This window comes from Taudactylus pleione, unplaced genomic scaffold (genome assembly GCF_031769625.1).
Source record: "Taudactylus pleione unplaced genomic scaffold, aTauple2 ptg000070l, whole genome shotgun sequence".
NCBI classification, from domain to species: domain Eukaryota; kingdom Metazoa; phylum Chordata; class Amphibia; order Anura; family Myobatrachidae; genus Taudactylus; species Taudactylus pleione.
This window is the reverse complement of record NW_028284472.1, coordinates 9,335,490-9,354,700: the sequence shown is the minus strand read 5'-3', so window position 1 is coordinate 9,354,700 and position 19,211 is coordinate 9,335,490. Positions and strand designations below refer to the sequence as shown.

The 19,211-nt window shown below is 45.3% G+C and overlaps 1 protein-coding gene across 2 annotated transcripts in view; it reads right to left on the bottom strand.

The window, feature by feature from the left end:
- The window catches only part of LOC148533754 (cytochrome P450 2K6-like), an 83,263-nt gene that overhangs the window by 7,942 nt on the left and 56,110 nt on the right, over nt 1–19,211 (bottom strand). For both annotated transcript variants that reach the window (XR_015877684.1, XM_088467242.1), the window contains exons 8-9: nt 2,199–2,383; nt 620–761 (exon numbers count right to left, since the gene is read on the bottom strand). Coding sequence is in view for 1 of the 2 variants with exons in the window: in XM_088467242.1 (XP_088323368.1) it covers nt 620–761; nt 2,199–2,383 (327 nt within the window). In the remaining variant the exon portion in view is untranslated. The remainder of the gene's footprint in view (nt 1–619; nt 762–2,198; nt 2,384–19,211) is intronic.

Sequence of the window (19,211 nt, the reverse complement as noted above, 5' to 3'; positions counted from 1 at the left end):
GTAGGCCTGATTAAACCATTCTTTGAACCGGTATGTAGTCAGGAAGCCGGCGGTCGAAATGCAGACCGCCGGCTTTCTGACAGTGACATCCCGGAATGGGACTAATAATAGGCGTCTAAATACCGACGCTTATCATTAGCCCGACGCCGAAATCCCGATGCCCGGCATTCTGATCGTAGGTAAGCTAGGTGTCGGGAGCGGATAGGCGCAGCGGGGGAGGGTTATGTTTAGGGTCTCTCGGGGGGACTTTGGTTTAGGCACCACTAAGGGAGGGATAGGGTTAGGGGGGGAGAGGGGAGGTTTAGGGTAGTTACTCACCTCAGTCGGGATCTTTATCTGCTGGCCTACTGGTGTCGGGATTTCATCCACCGAGCTGAGTTCTGGCGGTCATACATACCGATTCTTTGAATCAAGTGCTAATAAAAACCAGCTAGGTTGTAGATCTAAGGTCTATTTGTAAACATGTGGAAGTTACTATCTGTAAATCCTCCGGCTTAAAGTTGTCTTTAAGACTTCTGACAAAGGGCCAGTCATGTAATGTTCACTCATAATCTGGTCTCCCTAGCCCTGCCCTATATTGAGATTCTTCTCAACAAAATGTGATCAGAATTAGCATTACCCAATGAGAACGGTATGAATGCTTCAATCTTTTTGAAATGTCCCTCTGGGGTGAGAAAATGTTCTGGGTAAAATTCATCTGGTTTTTCAAAGTAGGCTTCATCTTTCAGTGCCGAGGTCAGAAACGGGATAACATAGGTCCCCTGGGGAGAAATAGCCAGTTACAATCTGTCCATTGTGTAACAGAAATACATAGTTAAATACAGAGACAATTTTTACCATAAAAGTGTCAGAACCAGTTGATCAATTTAAGAATTTAAAGAGAAAGTCTGTAACCAATATGATAATAAATGTGGCTCATTTAAGTAGATCATTTCTACATATAGGTGGTGGCATTATTTATCGGCTAACGCACAAATTGGGGCTGATGCAGATTGAGTGCTACACCATTTGGCATAGATTATATTGTACAATTCATGCCCAGAGCAGTGGGTGTATTCATATGTGCCCCTGCAGATTTGTGTGATTCTGCCACAGGGGAAGGGAAAGTGCATGGGTGCTGTAATGTCAAACAAGTACAGTGCTTCGGCGTGCTGGAGCCCGGCTTCCTCTTACCGGGTCTGGCTGTACTTGGTTGCCCTGGGCGGGGAGGTGCTTTGTGTGGCAGGTGGGTGCTGGTGTTCTACTATTCACCATCCGTCTCTGTGATTTGCTCCCTCTCTGCTGGTGGCTGCTGTGGGATGCTCGTCGTCTCCTCTCCAGCCTCTCTGCCCCTGGCGTGCTTAGGTTGTGGCCGGCCGGCTCTCTTCAAAGTTTATAGTTGCAGTCATGTGACTGCTAATGTCATGCTGATGCCAAATTCAAATGACCCAGCCTATTTAAACATATCACGTGTAGTGAAGCCCAAAATCCCTTGTGGGGGTCCCTTGTGAAGACCACCGATACATAAGACTCTGCACCTGTGACCTGGGTCTACGCAATTCCTATAAGTATGGTCAGTATCCATATTATACAAGTGAGAGTTGTGACATACAGTACAGTAAGGGTATGTTAATGCAAATGATAACAGATGCTGTGTGCGAGTAATTTCAAGAGCTTTGTTCCAGCAAGCATTCCTGACTGAACCAAACTATGGGCCTGATTCAGAGCCGGACGCTCTGAACGAGCACCCGCTCTGAATCAGGGCGTTTTTTTTTTTTAAATGGTGTGGCCTCTTGGCCGCTCGCATAGCTGTGGGTTACCACCCACAGCTTATGTGAGCGTCCATGATGATGGTCGCGATGGTCAAGACAATCGCGACCATCGGGCTTGCAACGAGACCCTTGCGGTAGGGTCTCGTTGCCGCAAGCCCAAGAGTGCTTTTGGCTCTATCAGGGGCAAAAGCACTCCCACTGAAATCACTTGTGATGTCAGTGGGGCCGGCCCCAGATGGTAGGCATTCCCATGGGAATGCCTCCATCTGGGCAGATACGCTTCCCCGTCGCTATCCGGGTCTCGCGCATGCGCACGACGGAGCCGGCTCCGTGGTGCGCATGTGCACTGGGCCACCATCGACCCGCTTGCGAGCGAATAGCGCTCGTGAGCGGGTCTGAATCAGGCCCTATGTCCCTATGATGTGCTCATGCAAATGTGAAACTCACCTTTGGAATAAAGTAGCCTCTGAATGTGACGTCTTGGGAAGTTATATGTGGAGAACTACCCGGTACAATGTCACCGAACCGCTGAATTTCATGAATGACGGCGTCGGTGTAAGGTAATTGTTTCCTATGTTCTGCCTGAACTTGAGCTGATCCAACCACACTCTCAATTTCATTTTGCACTTTTTCTGTCACAAAAGAGATAATAAAATATAATACATGTCACATATTCACAGCCTTGAAAAACAAAAGGAGGATTATTATCACTATATAAAGCTATTTCAAAATTCCTGAACCAGATATGGGTGTGAAAAACATTTTCTATTAAGGAAATTTCTATTCAACAAGTAGGCAAATTAAATCGGCACAACTTATCTATAATTTTCACAAAGTAAGACATGTACATAATAATAATAATAATAATAATAATAATAATAAATAATAATAAATTATAACAATGATTTTTATCTATACTAATATAAGAATATTGTAAGACCGTTGTGTCTGTCTTTTTGTTCCAAGTTGACACAAAAACTACTAAACCGATTTTCATGAAAATCATTCTGTAGGGGGAAGTCCTAGGAATAACCTGCACTTTGCATCAATTCGAGCTGACAAGTTAAAGCTGAGCAATAACAAAATCAAAATGTATTGACATTATCAATGCAAGAGATAGGTGTGGCACAATGAGCACGGCCGTAAAGGAGAGGGGGGAGAGGTGCTTTGGGTCCGTGGTCACTTGAATAGGATAAGTTACATAACAGTCTGTGCACAGGGCACCCAGAGACATTGGTGTGAGTGGTGGATGAATAGATTAGGTTACATAGCAGTCTGTACAAAGGGCACACAGTGACATTGGTGAGAGAGGTGGGTGAATAGGAGAGGTTACATAGCAGTCTGTACACAGGGCACACAGTGACATTGGTGTGAGTTGTGGGTGAATAGGAGAGGTTACATAGCAGTCTGTACACAGGGCACACAGTGACATTGGTGTGAGTGGTGGATGAATAGATTAGGTTACATAGCAGTCTGTACAAAGGGCACACAGTGACATTGGTGAGAGAGGTGGGTGAATAGGAGAGGTTACATAGCAGTCTGTACACAGGGCACACAGTGACATTGGTGTGAGTTGTGGGTGAATAGGAGAGGTTACATAGCAGTCTGTACACAGGGCACACAGTGACATTGGTGTGAGTGGTGGATGAATAGATTAGGTTACATAGCAGTCTGTACAAAGGGCACACAGTGACATTGGTGAGAGAGGTGGGTGAATAGGAGAGGTTACATAGCAGTCTGTACACAGGGCACACAGTGACATTGGTGTGAGTGGTGGGTGAATAGGATAGGCAACATAGCAGTCTGTGCACAGGGCACACAGTGACATAGGTGTGAGAGGTGGGTGAATAGGTGAGGCTACATAGCAGTCTGTGCACAGGGCACACAGTGACACTGGTGTGAGTGGTGGGTGAATAGGATAGGTTACATAGCAGTCTGTGCACAGGGCACACAGTGATGTTGGTGAGAGTGGTGGGTGAATAGGATAGGCTACATAGCAGTCTGTGCACAGGGCACACAGTGACATTGGTGTGAGTGGTGGATGAATAGATTAGGTTACATAGCAGTCTGTGCACAGGGCACAGTGACATTGGTGTGAGTGGTGGGTGAATAGGACAGGCTACATAGCAGTCTGTACACAGGGCACACAGTGACGTTGGTGAGAGTGGTGGGTGAATAGGATAGGTTACATAGCAGTCTGTGCACAGGGCACACAGTGACATTGGTGAGAAAGGTGGGTGAATAGGAGAGGTTACATAGCAGTCTGTGCACAGGGCACACAGTGACATAGGTGTGAGTGGTGGATGAATAGATTAGGTTACATAGCAGTCTGTGCACAGGGCACAGTGACATTGGTGTGAGTTGTGGGTGAATAGGAGAGGTTACATAGCAGTCTGTACACAGGGCACACAGTGACATTGGTGTGAGTGGTGGGTGAATAGGATAGGCAACATAGCAGTCTGTGCACAGGGCACACAGTGACATAGGTGTGAGAGGTGGGTGAATAGGTGAGGCTACATAGCAGTCTGTGCACAGGGCACACAGTGACACTGGTGTGAGTGGTGGGTGAATAGGATAGGTTACATAGCAGTCTGTGCACAGGGCACACAGTGATGTTGGTGAGAGTGGTGGGTGAATAGGATAGGGTACATAGCAGTCTGTGCACAGGGCACACAGTGACATTGGTGTGAGTGGTGGATGAATAGATTAGGTTACATAGCAGTCTGTGCACAGGGCACAGTGACATTGGTGTGAGTGGTGGGTGAATAGGACAGGCTACATAGCAGTCTGTACACAGGGCACACAGTGACGTTGGTGAGAGTGGTGGGTGAATAGGATAGGTTACATAGCAGTCTGTGCACAGGGCACACAGTGACGTTGGTGTGAGTGGTGGGTGAATAGGATAGGCAACATAGCAGTCTGTGCACAGGGCACACAGTGACATAGGTGTGAGAGGTGGGTGAATAGGTGAGGCTACATAGCAGTCTGTGCACAGGGCACACAGTGACACTGGTGTGAGTGGTGGGTGAATAGGATAGGTTACATAGCAGTCTGTGCACAGGGCACACAGTGATGTTGGTGAGAGTGGTGGGTGAATAGGATAGGCTACATAGCAGTCTGTGCACAGGGCACACAGTGACATTGGTGTGAGTGGTGGATGAATAGATTAGGTTACATAGCAGTCTGTGCACAGGGCACAGTGACATTGGTGTGAGTGGTGGGTGAATAGGACAGGCTACATAGCAGTCTGTACACAGGGCACACAGTGACGTTGGTGAGAGTGGTGGGTGAATAGGATAGGTTACATAGCAGTCTGTGCACAGGGCACACAGTGACATTGGTGAGAAAGGTGGGTGAATAGGAGAGGTTACATAGCAGTCTGTGCACAGGGCACACAGTGACATAGGTGTGAGTGGTGGATGAATAGATTAGGTTACATAGCAGTCTGTGCACAGGGCACAGTGACATTGGTGTGAGTTGTGGGTGAATAGGAGAGGTTACATAGCAGTCTGTACACAGGGCACACAGTGACATTGGTGTGAGTGGTGGGTGAATAGGATAGGCAACATAGCAGTCTGTGCACAGGGCACACAGTGACATAGGTGTGAGAGGTGGGTGAATAGGTGAGGCTACATAGCAGTCTGTGCACAGGGCACACAGTGACACTGGTGTGAGTGGTGGGTGAATAGGATAGGTTACATAGCAGTCTGTGCACAGGGCACACAGTGATGTTGGTGAGAGTGGTGGGTGAATAGGATAGGCTACATAGCAGTCTGTGCACAGGGCACACAGTGACATTGGTGTGAGTGGTGGATGAATAGATTAGGTTACATAGCAGTCTGTGCACAGGGCACAGTGACATTGGTGTGAGTGGTGGGTGAATAGGACAGGCTACATAGCAGTCTGTACACAGGGCACACAGTGACGTTGGTGAGAGTGTTGGGTGAATAGGATAGGTTACATAGCAGTCTGTGCACAGGGCACACAGTGACGTTGGTGTGAGTGGTGGGTGAATAGGATAGGCAACATAGCAGTCTGTGCACAGGGCACACAGTGACATAGGTGTGAGAGGTGGGTGAATAGGTGAGGCTACATAGCAGTCTGTGCACAGGGCACACAGTGACACTGGTGTGAGTGGTGGGTGAATAGGATAGGTTACATAGCAGTCTGTGCACAGGGCACACAGTGATGTTGGTGAGAGTGGTGGGTGAATAGGATAGGCTACATAGCAGTCTGTGCACAGGGCACACAGTGACATTGGTGTGAGTGGTGGATGAATAGATTAGGTTACATAGCAGTCTGTGCACAGGGCACAGTGACATTGGTGTGAGTGGTGGGTGAATAGGACAGGCTACATAGCAGTCTGTACACAGGGCACACAGTGACGTTGGTGAGAGTGGTGGGTGAATAGGATAGGTTACATAGCAGTCTGTGCACAGGGCACACAGTGACATTGGTGAGAAAGGTGGGTGAATAGGAGAGGTTACATAGCAGTCTGTGCACAGGGCACACAGTGACATAGGTGTGAGTGGTGGATGAATAGATTAGGTTACATAGCAGTCTGTGCACAGGGCACAGTGACATTGGTGTGAGTTGTGGGTGAATAGGAGAGGTTACATAGCAGTCTGTACACAGGGCACACAGTGACATTGGTGTGAGTGGTGGGTGAATAGGATAGGCAACATAGCAGTCTGTGCACAGGGCACACAGTGACATAGGTGTGAGAGGTGGGTGAATAGGTGAGGCTACATAGCAGTCTGTGCACAGGGCACACAGTGACACTGGTGTGAGTGGTGGGTGAATAGGATAGGTTACATAGCAGTCTGTGCACAGGGCACACAGTGATGTTGGTGAGAGTGGTGGGTGAATAGGATAGGCTACATAGCAGTCTGTGCACAGGGCACACAGTGACATTGGTGTGAGTGGTGGATGAATAGATTAGGTTACATAGCAGTCTGTGCACAGGGCACAGTGACATTGGTGTGAGTGGTGGGTGAATAGGACAGGCTACATAGCAGTCTGTACACAGGGCACACAGTGACGTTGGTGAGAGTGGTGGGTGAATAGGATAGGTTACATAGCAGTCTGTGCACAGGGCACACAGTGACGTTGGTGTGAGTGGTGGGTGAATAGGATAGGTTACATAGCAGTCTGTACACAGGGCACACAGTGACGTTGGTGAGAGTGGTGGGTGAATAGGATAGGTTACATAGCAGTCTGTGCACAGGGCACACAGTGACGTTGGTGTGAGTGGTGGGTGGATAGGATAGGCTACATAGCAGTCTGTGCACAGGGCACACAGTGACATTGGTGTGAGTGGTGGGTGAAGAAGCTGGTGCCCCCAGTCTGTATAGTGCTGCTGGTCACATGGGCCACTCCCGCGACAGGTCCCATTTGTAGAGCAATATAACTAGAACACCTCAAATAAATAAAATGTTGATAGAGGCGATTTCACTGTGGGTGAAGCTGCGGACAACAGCTAGTTATTTTAATGATACAATTGGCTCTTAATACACCTACAGAATATAAGACAGATGCTATTTATGACTTAATTTTACTGTAAGAATGCAATTTGCATCAGACTGTGCTAATATAAAGGAATCTACTGCAAGATAGCAGACGTCACATGCATACATACATCAGTCATGGCTCCAAAATAGGAAATTTGTACTAATTTGTTAATATATTAATTTTTTATCTGATATTTGTTCACAATTAAAAATACACATAATCTACAGACAAACACAACTCACATTAGTCAATATATACAATACACAAAACAATAAACCTCTATTGAGCATATATATCTACACTAAACACCACTTTGCTACTTGTGCATGATATGGCATGAATATTGGAAATCAATACAGAAGGTGAAATGCCCAGAGCAGTCCAATTAGAATATTGATCATGTGTCCACCATACAACAGTTAAATGTCATGTACTGACTTGCCAGCCGAATATTGAAAAAACGCTGTACCTATCCGTTGTACAGGTCAGGTAATATAGCGTTGCGGTGAGCAAAATAAGATGCCAATTTCTCCAGTGAAATAGGTTAATGCTATAGCAAGTATGGCTAGGCACAAACAATCATACCGTCTCCCTTGGCTCCTGCTGCGCTGATATGTTATCCTCGGCTGTCCTTAATACAGATCAAGCGGTGCAGCGCCGCTGTATTTAATGGGAGCTGGTTTCTCCAGTTAAAGTGAGCGGGTGTTGAAGCAGGGGTATTTGGAATCAGTAGTCCCTCAATCTCCCCTCATCTCTGCTCACTAGACAATACCGCCCAGCTAAAATAACAATGCCGATGCCTCTCTGCAGTGATGCCACGGAGAACAAATAGCGGCTGCAAACAAACCAGCTGGTGGTTCCACTGGAGATTGTCCACAAGTAGGAAATGCTGTGTAGTAAGGGGGAATCCTCTGACACGTTACACCCCTTTCAATGGGGGCTTTTCAAAGAGTGACTGTCAGTTGCTTTGGATGGGTTTATATAGCCCAGAGCAGGCTTTAATTGGGTCCATAATTCAGATTGCTAATGTTCTCCAGGTGTATTGGACCACAGTTCAGGTGGAAACTCAGATTGTGTCCTCTATTATGCAACCCTATCCAAGCTTGCTTTTGTTGCTCAATAGAAAAAGGAAAATTATTTTAAATAAATATCTATATATGCAATGCCAAATGTAATATCAATATATACATTCAATATAAACAAACATATCTTTTGCCCATTTGGAGCTCATGACTGAAAATTCTTACCATAAAACTCAGATCACATAAAATGTCAACTATTTCAAAATAAAAATAAATTAATTAAAAAAATAATATTTAATTAATAGCCATTTGGATATCAGTTCTAATCTAGTCTGGGATTCGAACTTATAACCCTTCTAATATTGCTCACTGAACATTACCTCTACACCACAGAAGTGGTATATTATCCTAGGTAATAACACTAGACCTCATCTCATTTAGTGTTCTTAATATTTATATATTCAATAATCACAATTAATTCTTTAAAATGCATACTAATTGCTATTGCTTGTTCGTTTTATAATAATATCTCAAAACCTATAAAATGATGAATATAATTGTTGACTAATGATATCAACAAAAATTATCTGTGTTATCTCAACCAGGTTTCGAACATACAACCCTGATATCGCTAACCCCTCGACATTACCTCTATACCATAGTGATAGTTCTTATAAGAAGGCAAAAGAACACAAACCTTATCACATAGATAGTTCTATACTCTCACATGAATTCATTAGTTATCCCTAAATCTTGGGAATGAACCCATATATAAATCAATTAGTTCAGTCATAATAGATAAACCTCATATTTTATTTTGTCATATTTTATTATATCTTAATTTATTTCACTTTATACTGGGCTATCCAATCATAAAAAATAGTAATGAAAAATCGGATGGAGATCGTCACTAAAACATAACCTAAAAGTCCATTGGACAATAGACCAACAGAAATGCATTTTCTTCATGAATAAATTAGAATGAAACATCTAACCAGCTGTTCGTTATCCCAGGGACCTTAACCTAAGGAATCCAAATCCATAGGCAAAACTAATACCACCAGGGGCTACATAAACCGCTTGCTATTTATTGGGCAAAGGACTCAAAATCTATGGTCTCATTGAGGCCATCCGGTTAAAGGGTATGCAACCTGAATATCCAGAATGCCTCCTGATGGCACAATTGTCTAAACCGATTCCCTCCTCTGTTGCTCTTACCAATCAGTCTAACTCCGGTGATGGAAATACCGGTCGGGTTCCCATTGTGTTGATCTCTAAAGTGTCGAGAAACACTATGAGATTGTAGTCCTTTAAGGATATTCAACCTATGTTCCCTGAAACGGGTCTTTAATTTATGGGTAGTTCTCCCCACATATTGCAGGCCACAAGGACACTGCAATACGTATATGCAATAGCTGGACTCGCAATTGATGAACTCCAAAATCGGGAACATCTCCTTATTAAAGTTGGATGTGACTACACTAGTCCGATTCGATATGAAATCACAAGTAAGACACCTGGTCTTGCCACATTTGTAACACCCCTTCAGATTAGATAACCAAGATGCCGTATTCACTGTACCAGCTGTAGTGATCCTCCTAAGGCTACTTGGGGCCAAGTGTGTCTTAAGATTACTATTCTTTCTGAACACTACTCGAGGTTTGTCGTTTAAGATGGTATTTAATATATAATCTTGTTTTAAGATATTAAAGTTAGAGTTTAATATATTTCTAATCTGTATGGATTTTTTATTAAATTCGGATACAAAGCAAATGTTAGATGTCCCATTTTGGTCATTTTTCTTTTTGTTATGAGGTACCAGGAATTCTAGTCTATCTCTATTGAGACTCTTCTCATATGCATTATCTAGGATATTAGACGGATACCCTCTGATGGCAAAATCGTTATACATGCATTTGGCTTGTTCCTCAAAGCAATCAATAGAGGAACAATTACGTCTGATTCGATTGAACTGACTCAGAGGGAAATTACGCAACCATGGCTTATAATGACCGCTAGAGAAATGCAGAAAGTTGTTGGTATCAACAGGTTTTTTATAATTTTTTGTTGATATTACAGAGCCCTCCGAGAAGACAGTAAGATCCAAAAAGTCAACCGAAAAGTGATTTATATTATGTGAAAACTTAAGATTCCAATTGTTTGTATTAAGAAATGATACAAAATCTTGTGCTGTGTTCTCCACCATCCCAAATAATATGCATGATACCATGCATATTCTTAATATAAGAATGGACGTCCCTCGCTGAGGTGGGTCGTCTGTAACCACCAAGCAAGGGACAGGCGAACCTCCGGGGTGAACACAATCGTCTGGGACTTCAGAGACTGAGGCAGCCCGTTCCACTTTGACAGGATCAGGTGCTGCAGAGGTCTGGAGTGAAACTGGGCATATTCCACCATGTCGAACACCGACACCATGGAGCCCAGTAACCTCATCGCCGAGTGTAGAGACACTCGGCGGCTGTGCAGACAACTGCGCACCCTTGACTGCAAAGCAGAGATCTTTTCCTCCGTCACGAAGATCGTTTGCTGTCCCGAGTCCAATAAGGCTCCAAGATGCAGAATCCTCCGAGACGGGATTAGAGTGGACTTCTGCCAGTTGATTAGCCAGCCGTGCCGTTGCAGCAGGGCAATGGTCAGGTCCAAGTGGCGTAACAGGAGCTCTGGAGATCCCGCCACCAATAACAGGTCGTCCAAATACGGCAACATGCGGACTCCCTGCAGCCGCAGAGAAGCCGCCATGACCGCCATCACCTTGGTGAAAACACGTGGTGCTGTCGCCAGGCCAAAAGGTAACGCCCGAAACTGGAAGTGGTCGCTGCGGATTGCAAACCTGAGGAACTGTTGATGGCGCAAAAGAATAGGGACATGCAGGTAAGCGTCCTGTATGTCCAATGACACCATGTAGTCCCCAGGTTCCAGCGCCAGAATGATGGACCGTAGGGTCTCCATCCGAAACTTCGGTACCCGCAAAGACTTGTTGAGTGCTTTGAGGTTGAGAATCGGACGATACGACCCATTGGGTTTCTGTACCAAAAAAAGATTTGAATAGAAACCCTGGCCCCTCTGGGAGAATGGAACAGGCACTATAACTCCAGCCTGGATCATAGTGTGCAATACCTTCCGCAGCTCCGTAGCCTTGTTCCGGTCTGATGGTAGACCCATGGTGAAGAATCGAGCCGGGGGTCTGTGCCGGAAGGAGAGGGCGTACCCGTGGGAGACCACCTCCAGAACCCAAGTGTCTGTCGTAGTGACCGACCAACACTGGGCGAACTGCAGCAGGCGGCCTCCCACCCTGGGATCCCCCAAAGGGAGGCCCGGACCGTCAGGCTGCAGGCTTGTCATCTGGCTTGGGGGCCGGACGTCTGGTACTCCATGCCTGCTTCCGGGGCTTGACCGATTTCCTAGGGCCAGCCTGATGAGGAAACGACTGTGGTTTGGGCCTGCCCTGGGCCCTAGATGACCGAAAGGACGATGGTCCAGAACCAGAAGGAGCAGCGGCCGACGGGAGACAAGCCGATTTGGCTGCCGCCAGCGTGGCCACAATCTTATCCAGATCCGGACCGAAGAGAACTTCTCCGGTAAACGGCAACGCTTCCAGACCCTTCTTGGAATCTGCGTCCGCCTTCCAGGATCGCAGCCACAAGGTGCGACGAGCAGCTACCGCTGCTGAAGAAATTCTAGACACCAGAGTACTAATGTCTAGAGCCGCCTCGTTGATGTAGGTGGCCGAATCACGGAGATTGCCAATCAACTCCGCCTGTTCGGCCGGACAGTCGGAATCAAAAGAAGCCTCTAATGAATCCGGCCAGCGCTCCATCGCTCTGGCAACCCAGCAAAAGGCCATAGCCGGCCGTGCTGCCCCCCCCGCAAGGGAATAAGCGGACTTCAGGCAGATTTCCACCTTGCGGTCCGTAGCATCCTTAAGGGAGGACATGGATGGCATCGGCAATGTGGCACTACGGACAAGACGGGTCACGTGAGAATCCACCTGTGGAGGGGATTCCCACTTAGCAAAATAATTATCCACGAACGGATAAAGCCACCGCCAGACGTCGCTGCGGTTGGTATCTTTTGCCAGGCTGTTTCCACGCCTCCTCTAAATGGTCCACCAACTGACCCGAAAGAGGAAAGACTGTGGCATCGCCCTTCACGTCTTTGAAAAAGGCATACTTAGACTTAGCAGCTGGGGGAACTTCGTCCTCAATCACCAAGGCTGTGCGGACCGCCCGAATAAGTCCAGGAATATATACTTTGGACTTAGCATCAGCGTCCTTAGTATGGAGAGGTTCCTGATCGTAAGGATCCAGAATCTCCCCATCATCAGACGTCCCTTCGTCATCCTCATAAGGAGCGGACAGAGACGCCACCGGCCGTTTATGAGGCCGCATCACAGACTCCCCTTGCAACACATCCGACAAGTGCTGTACAGAACTCATCAGGGAGTTAACCCACGCTGGCTCCTGAGAAACCGGGAGCGGGGAAATAGGGAGACTGTGGGGTACCACCAATTGTCGTGGGTAAACCCTGCATGGGTGACGACACCACAGACTGCTGGGACAAACCCATCGGAGTAAACGCGGGCTGCGGAGCTAACTGGCCCACTAAAGCTGTTAGCGCCTGAGCGAAACAAGCCCAGGGCGGCTCCTGTACCGGTGCTGTAACCGTAAGAGGCCGCGCCATGGACAAACACTGCAGGCAAAGGCCCTCCGCGCTACCCTCCCCCTCCGCTAACGGTACTTTACACGTGGTACACTGTAGCCGGAGGGGAAAATCACTTTCAGACATGATGGCACCACGTATGTGACCCCTCTCACCAATTATATATTAAATAGGCGAGAGACCACCCTGCAGCACCGCACCGCAAGGGCTTAGCAGAAAGAACAGGGACAGTAATAAAGCTGACAGTCTTGAGAAGAAAAGTTACAGGCAGCAGCGCTAGCACAGTCACATACAATGCAAAGAAAATCAATTCCTGCACTAACAGCGCTGATCACTCAACTACACAGACACAGGGCCTGGTAGGACACAGCGCTGCATACACAGACCTGACCACAGCGGAGAGGTATGCGGGGGGACCCAGACCACGATGCTTCCAATGCAGGCTTCCAGCAGCGCTCACCATGCTTCTGAAAAGATGGCCGCCGAGGAGCAGAGAGAAGGCTGGCCTGGGGGAGGAGCGCTGACACAGGGCCAGTCAGCACAGTGCAGAGAGGGCTGTGTGCAGCGGGGGAGGCGCCGGCTGTGAGACAGGGAAGGCGCGCTCCCCTGGCATGCATTTAACCCCTGGGACGCCGCAGCGCTACCGCTCTGCTGTGGTCCGCTGTCCCAGGGGGTAGTGGAAGCGCAGGTTGGTTGCCTGGCTCCATGCTGCAGCCAGTCCCCAGGGAGCCCCCTGCCTGGGGACTTAGGACCATGTGATCAGCGGGGACCCACCGCGGGACCCCGCTGCTTACCTCTGTCCCCCTTGAATCCGACCATGGTCCGGAACATCTGGGGTCACCGCTAGCTGTGACCCCAGATGCCCACCAGCATCCCCGGATCAGTACCGGCGTTCTGGTACCGGCGGGGTGTAGGGAAGACAGCATGGGCGTCAGGACTGACTGTCCATGCTGTTCATCCAGATGTGCAGCCACAGCTGCATGAAGAAAAAGCTTCAGGGGCTCTTCTAGCCCCCACTCCAACAGGTGCACCCGACTCCGGCCGGGCACCAAACTAAACTGAGGTGCCCTGGCTCGGGGGTGGGGTATAGGAGGGGGTCCTAGTGCATCCTGGGAGGCTGAAAGATTAACTCTTTGGTGCCCTGCGACTGACGTCACACCTATACCCCAAGGTATCCTGTGGATACCCTATGGACCCTGAAGTAGAAAGTAATCTTAAGACACACTTGGCCCCAAGTAGCCTTAGGAGGATCACTACAGCTGGTACAGCGAATACAGCATCTTGGTTATCTAATCTGAAGGGGTGTTACAAATGTGGCAAGACCAGGTGTCTTACTTGTGATTTCATATCCAATCGGATGAGTGTAGTCACATCCAACTTTAATAAGGAGACGTTCCCGATTTTGGAGTTCATCAATTGCGAGTCCAGCTATTGCATATACGTATTGCAGTGTCCTTGTGGCCTGCAATACGTGGGGAGAACTACCCATAAATTAAAGACCCGTTTCAGGGAACATAGGTTGAATATCCTTAAAGGACTACAATCTCATAGTGTTTCTCGACACTTTAGAGATCAACACAATGGGAACCCGACCGGTATTTCCATCACCGGAGTTAGACTGATTGGTAAGAGCAACAGAGGAGGGAATCGGTTTAGACAATTGTGCCATCAGGAGGCATTCTGGATATTCAGGTTGCATACCCTTTATCCGGATGGCCTCAATGAGACCATAGATTTTGAGTCCTTTGCCCAATAAATAGCAAGCGGTTTATGCAGCCCCTGGTGGTATTAGTTTTGCCTATGGATTTGGATTCCTTAGGTTAAGGTCCCTGGGATAACGAACAGCTGGTTAGATGTTTCATTCTAATTTATTCATGAAGAAAATGCATTTCTGTTGGTCTATTGTCCAATGGACTTTTAGGTAATGTTTTAGTGACGATCTCCATCCGATTTTTCATTACTATTTTTTATGATTGGATAGCCCAGTATAAAGTGAAATAAATTAAGATATAATAAAATCTGACAAAATAAAATATGCGGTTTATCCATTATGACTGAACTAATTGATTATATATGGGTTCATTCCCAAGATTTAGGGATAACTAATGAATTCATGTGAGAGTATAGAACTATCTATGTGATAAGGTTTGTGTTCTTTTGCCTTCTTATAAGAACTATCACTATGGTATAGAGGTAATGTCGAGGGGTTAGCGATATCAGGGTCGTATGTTCGAAACCTGGTTGAGATAACACGGATAATTTTTGTTGATATCATTAGTCAACAATTATATTCATCATTTTATAGGTTTTGAGATATTATTATAAAACGAACAAGCAATAGCAATTAGTATGCATTTTAAAGAATTAATTGTGATTATTGAATATATAAATATTAAGAACACTAAATGAGATGAGGTCTAGTGTTATTACCTAGGATAATATACCACTTCTGTGGTGTAGAGGTAATGTTCAGTGAGCAATATTAGAAGGGTTATAAGTTTGAATCCCAGACTAGATTAGAACTGATACCCAAAAGGCTATTAATTAAATATAATTTTTTAATTAATTTATTTTTATTTTGAAATAGTTGACATTTTGTGTGATCTGAGTTTTATGGTAAGAATTTTCAGTCATGAGCTCCAAATGGGTAAAAGATATGTTTGTTTATATTGAATGTATATATTGATATTATATTTGGCATTGCATATATAGATATTTATTTAAAATAATTTTCCTTTTTCTATTGAGCAACAAAAGCAAGCTTGGATAGGGTTGCATAATAGAAGACACAATCTGAGTTTCCACCTGAACTGTGGTCCAATACACCTGGACAACATTAGCAATCTGAATTATGGACCCAATTAAAGCCTGCTCTGGGCTATATAAACCCATCCAAATCAACTGACAGTCACTCTTTGAAAAAGCCCCCATTGAAAGGGACGAAACGCGTCAGAGGATTCCCCCTTACTACACAGCATTTCCTACTTGTGGACAATCTCCAGTGGAACCACCAGCTGGTTTGTTTGCAGCCGCTATTTGTTCTCCGTGGCATCACTGCAGAGAGGCATCGGCATTTTTATTTTAGCTGGGCGGTACTGTCAAGTGAACAGAGATGAGGGGAGATTGAGGGACTACTGATTCCAAATACCCCTGCTTCAACACCCGCTCACTTTAACTGGAGAAACCAGCTCCCATTAAATACAGCGGCGCTGCACCGCTTGATCTGTATTAAGGACAGCTGAGGATAACATATCAGCGCAGCAGGAGCCAAGGGAGACGGTATGATTGTTTGTGCCTAGCCATACTTGCTATAGCATTAACCTATTTCACTGGAGAAATTGGCATCTTATTTTGCTCACCGCAACGCTATATTACCTGACCTGTACAACGGATAGGTACAGCGTTTTTTCAATATTCGGCTGGCAAGTCAGTACATGACATTTAACTGTTGTATGGTGGACACATGATCAATATTCTAATTGGACTGCTCTGGGCATTTCACCTTCTGTATTGATTTCCAATATTCATGCCATATCATGCACAAGTAGCAAAGTGGTGTTTAGTGTAGATATATATGCTCAATAGAGGTTTATTGTTTTGTGTATTGTATATATTGACTAATGTGAGTTGTATTTGTCTGTAGATTATGTGTATTTTTAATTGTGAACAAATATCAGATAAAAAATTAATATATTAACAAATTAGTACAAATTTCCTATTTTGGAGCCATGACTGATGTATGTATGCATGTGACGTCTGCTATCTTGCAGTAGATTCCTTTATATTAGCGCAGTCTGATGCAAATTGCATTCTTGGTTTTTTATGGGTGTTCACATATCCCATCATTTGCTGCTTTTTAGTAACTGGTTGTTGCACATCTATTTGGTAAAATTTGGACTTCCAGATTAGCGCCGGGATCATTGGTTTGGTGTGTGGTTTCTACTTAATTTTACAGTAACCACATACTTGTTGATTACATATAACACCAGTTTAAATACTTGAAGAGGAATCCTTTTAAAATGTAAGTGTGAAAAGCTTTAAGAAAACACTACAAATGATATTTCTCTTCATATCAATGAGTTTCCCACTTGTCTGTTTTATTGTGAGACACCGTGAATCACTGGAGGGAGGTTTTTAAAAAGAGACCGTGATCTTCCTGTATGAAGCACTGTTTATTGTGAACTCAGCGCCATAAGATTTCAAGATTATTTTTTTGAATCTATAAAACCAGTTGTGCCCATCACTATTCTATAACTTTGTTGGTTATGCTCAATCAGAGAAATGCTACTTCTGCTGAAATACAGTAGTTTGTGGCATGGAAAAAGGAGATATGTAATTACCAGGGTTACCACTGCCTATAATTTTACTGCTCCTATTTCCATTACTGGAATATCAACGGGACCCGGGCAAATCCGAGAGGTGGGTCTTGGAGGAAAACACTCTTGCCCGTCTCCTCTGGTTCCATTCCCATAGTAACAGGGGCGTGCTCACAGCGCATGTGCAACCTACGATGCAATGCGCCATCTGCGCATGTGCGGCTTACCATGCGTTACATTTCCTCCATACTCCATACTATTAGGATGTGCCTACGAGTGTCCTTGTGTGCCACCAAGTCTTACAGACATGGCAGTTTCACCACTGCTAGGGAAACTACAAGTCCCACTTGCCACTACTGCATCTTTATCCATTGGCAAAGCCCAGACACTGTACGCTACCTATGTTACCCTGCTCCTGGATTGATCTGTACCATACTTCATGTTCTTCTGTTATGCCACATTAACCATTTGTCTCTCATTCTGCTGTTCTACCTGGTTAATAAACCAATACCTGGTTAAGCTATTTAACATGTGGGCTGTTCTCCATCACACATCACTGACACCTATCAACATTCTGCCAATAGGTTATCGGCCAAGGCCGCCAGCTTGTGCTGAATAATGAACGATACCAAGAACACAGTTGTCACAGCAACAAGGAATAAAATATTATGAGCTAGTACAGAAAATACCTTTATTCTAAGTGTGGGTGAAAATGAATGCTGCTATTGCTAGTATGGGATTCGCCAAGCTAACGGGTTCTCAGAATTATGCTTCAGTACAATGAAGTTTGCCATGCAAATGCGGTAAAATTTATGGAAAGTCACTAGTGATCCTGGTGATAACCGCTGATCCTGATTATGATGATAAGTACAGGGGAACCATAGGTCTAGCTGTAGAGCATCACGTGGATTCCATTATTCAATAGAAGGTGTTGGAACACGAAATGTGGGTAGAATTACCGATGTCTTATGAGGACAAAGGCTTCATGAGAATAATCAACCTGAGGAGCACTCCATATGGCACTAAGCTTAATGTGTTCAAGAATATTAATGAATATAAAGATAGGTTGCTGTCTATCATTCAACTATTGACTTCAGTAGGGGACCAAGTAGAAGAGCAGGAGGTTGCAATGGCGATGCTACAAAATGAGGATGAAATTCATATGAGATGTCCTGTGGCTGTGGTGCTATTCTGCTACTTTGCGTATTAAGACACCATTGGCTGCACATCTGTCACACCATCGAACATTGTACAAGCATTATGGAGTTACAGAATGTCCATCTGAACACGAGCACTAAAATCAGTTAAACTGCAGAAAATATCTGCAGTTGCTGGCCGTGACATGCCCGCATCTTGTATCAGTATCACTGTAGTAAAGATTTTACATTCTCCAATTAGCAGAGTTGTGGTGTTTCGGGGACACAATGTTTGAGTTCCACGTTCGCCAAGTGATAAAGTCATTTAGGGCTGTCTTTGTAAATTCACATTTCATGGGATTTATAGAGTAAAAATGGAGCTGCAGTGTGGAGGGTTGAATTCAAAGCAGAAACACAAAACTGGTGCAGCAATGGAACCCCAGTCAGAAAACTTAAAGAAAAAAATTCCACAGAAGAAATGTGCAAAATTCAGTAACTAAATGCAGAATGAGCTAAATATTTTGCAGAGAATTTAAAAAAATGTCACAAGTTTGTTCTAGTTAAAGGTAATAAAGTCTTTCAATAAAGGGGCATGTTACAAACTGATTATGCCAGAGAGCTAATATGAGGTGTGGTTAGTAAATAACCATACTGAGTGAGTTAAAAGGGAGTGGGGGAACATTGACCTTGGTCTATCCCAAAACGGTTTTGCAAATTTCACCCCTCTCACATAGTTTGCTGTCATACAGCATTCGAAGAAATTGTCTTTTACCCATGTGTCGTAAAAATGTTTAG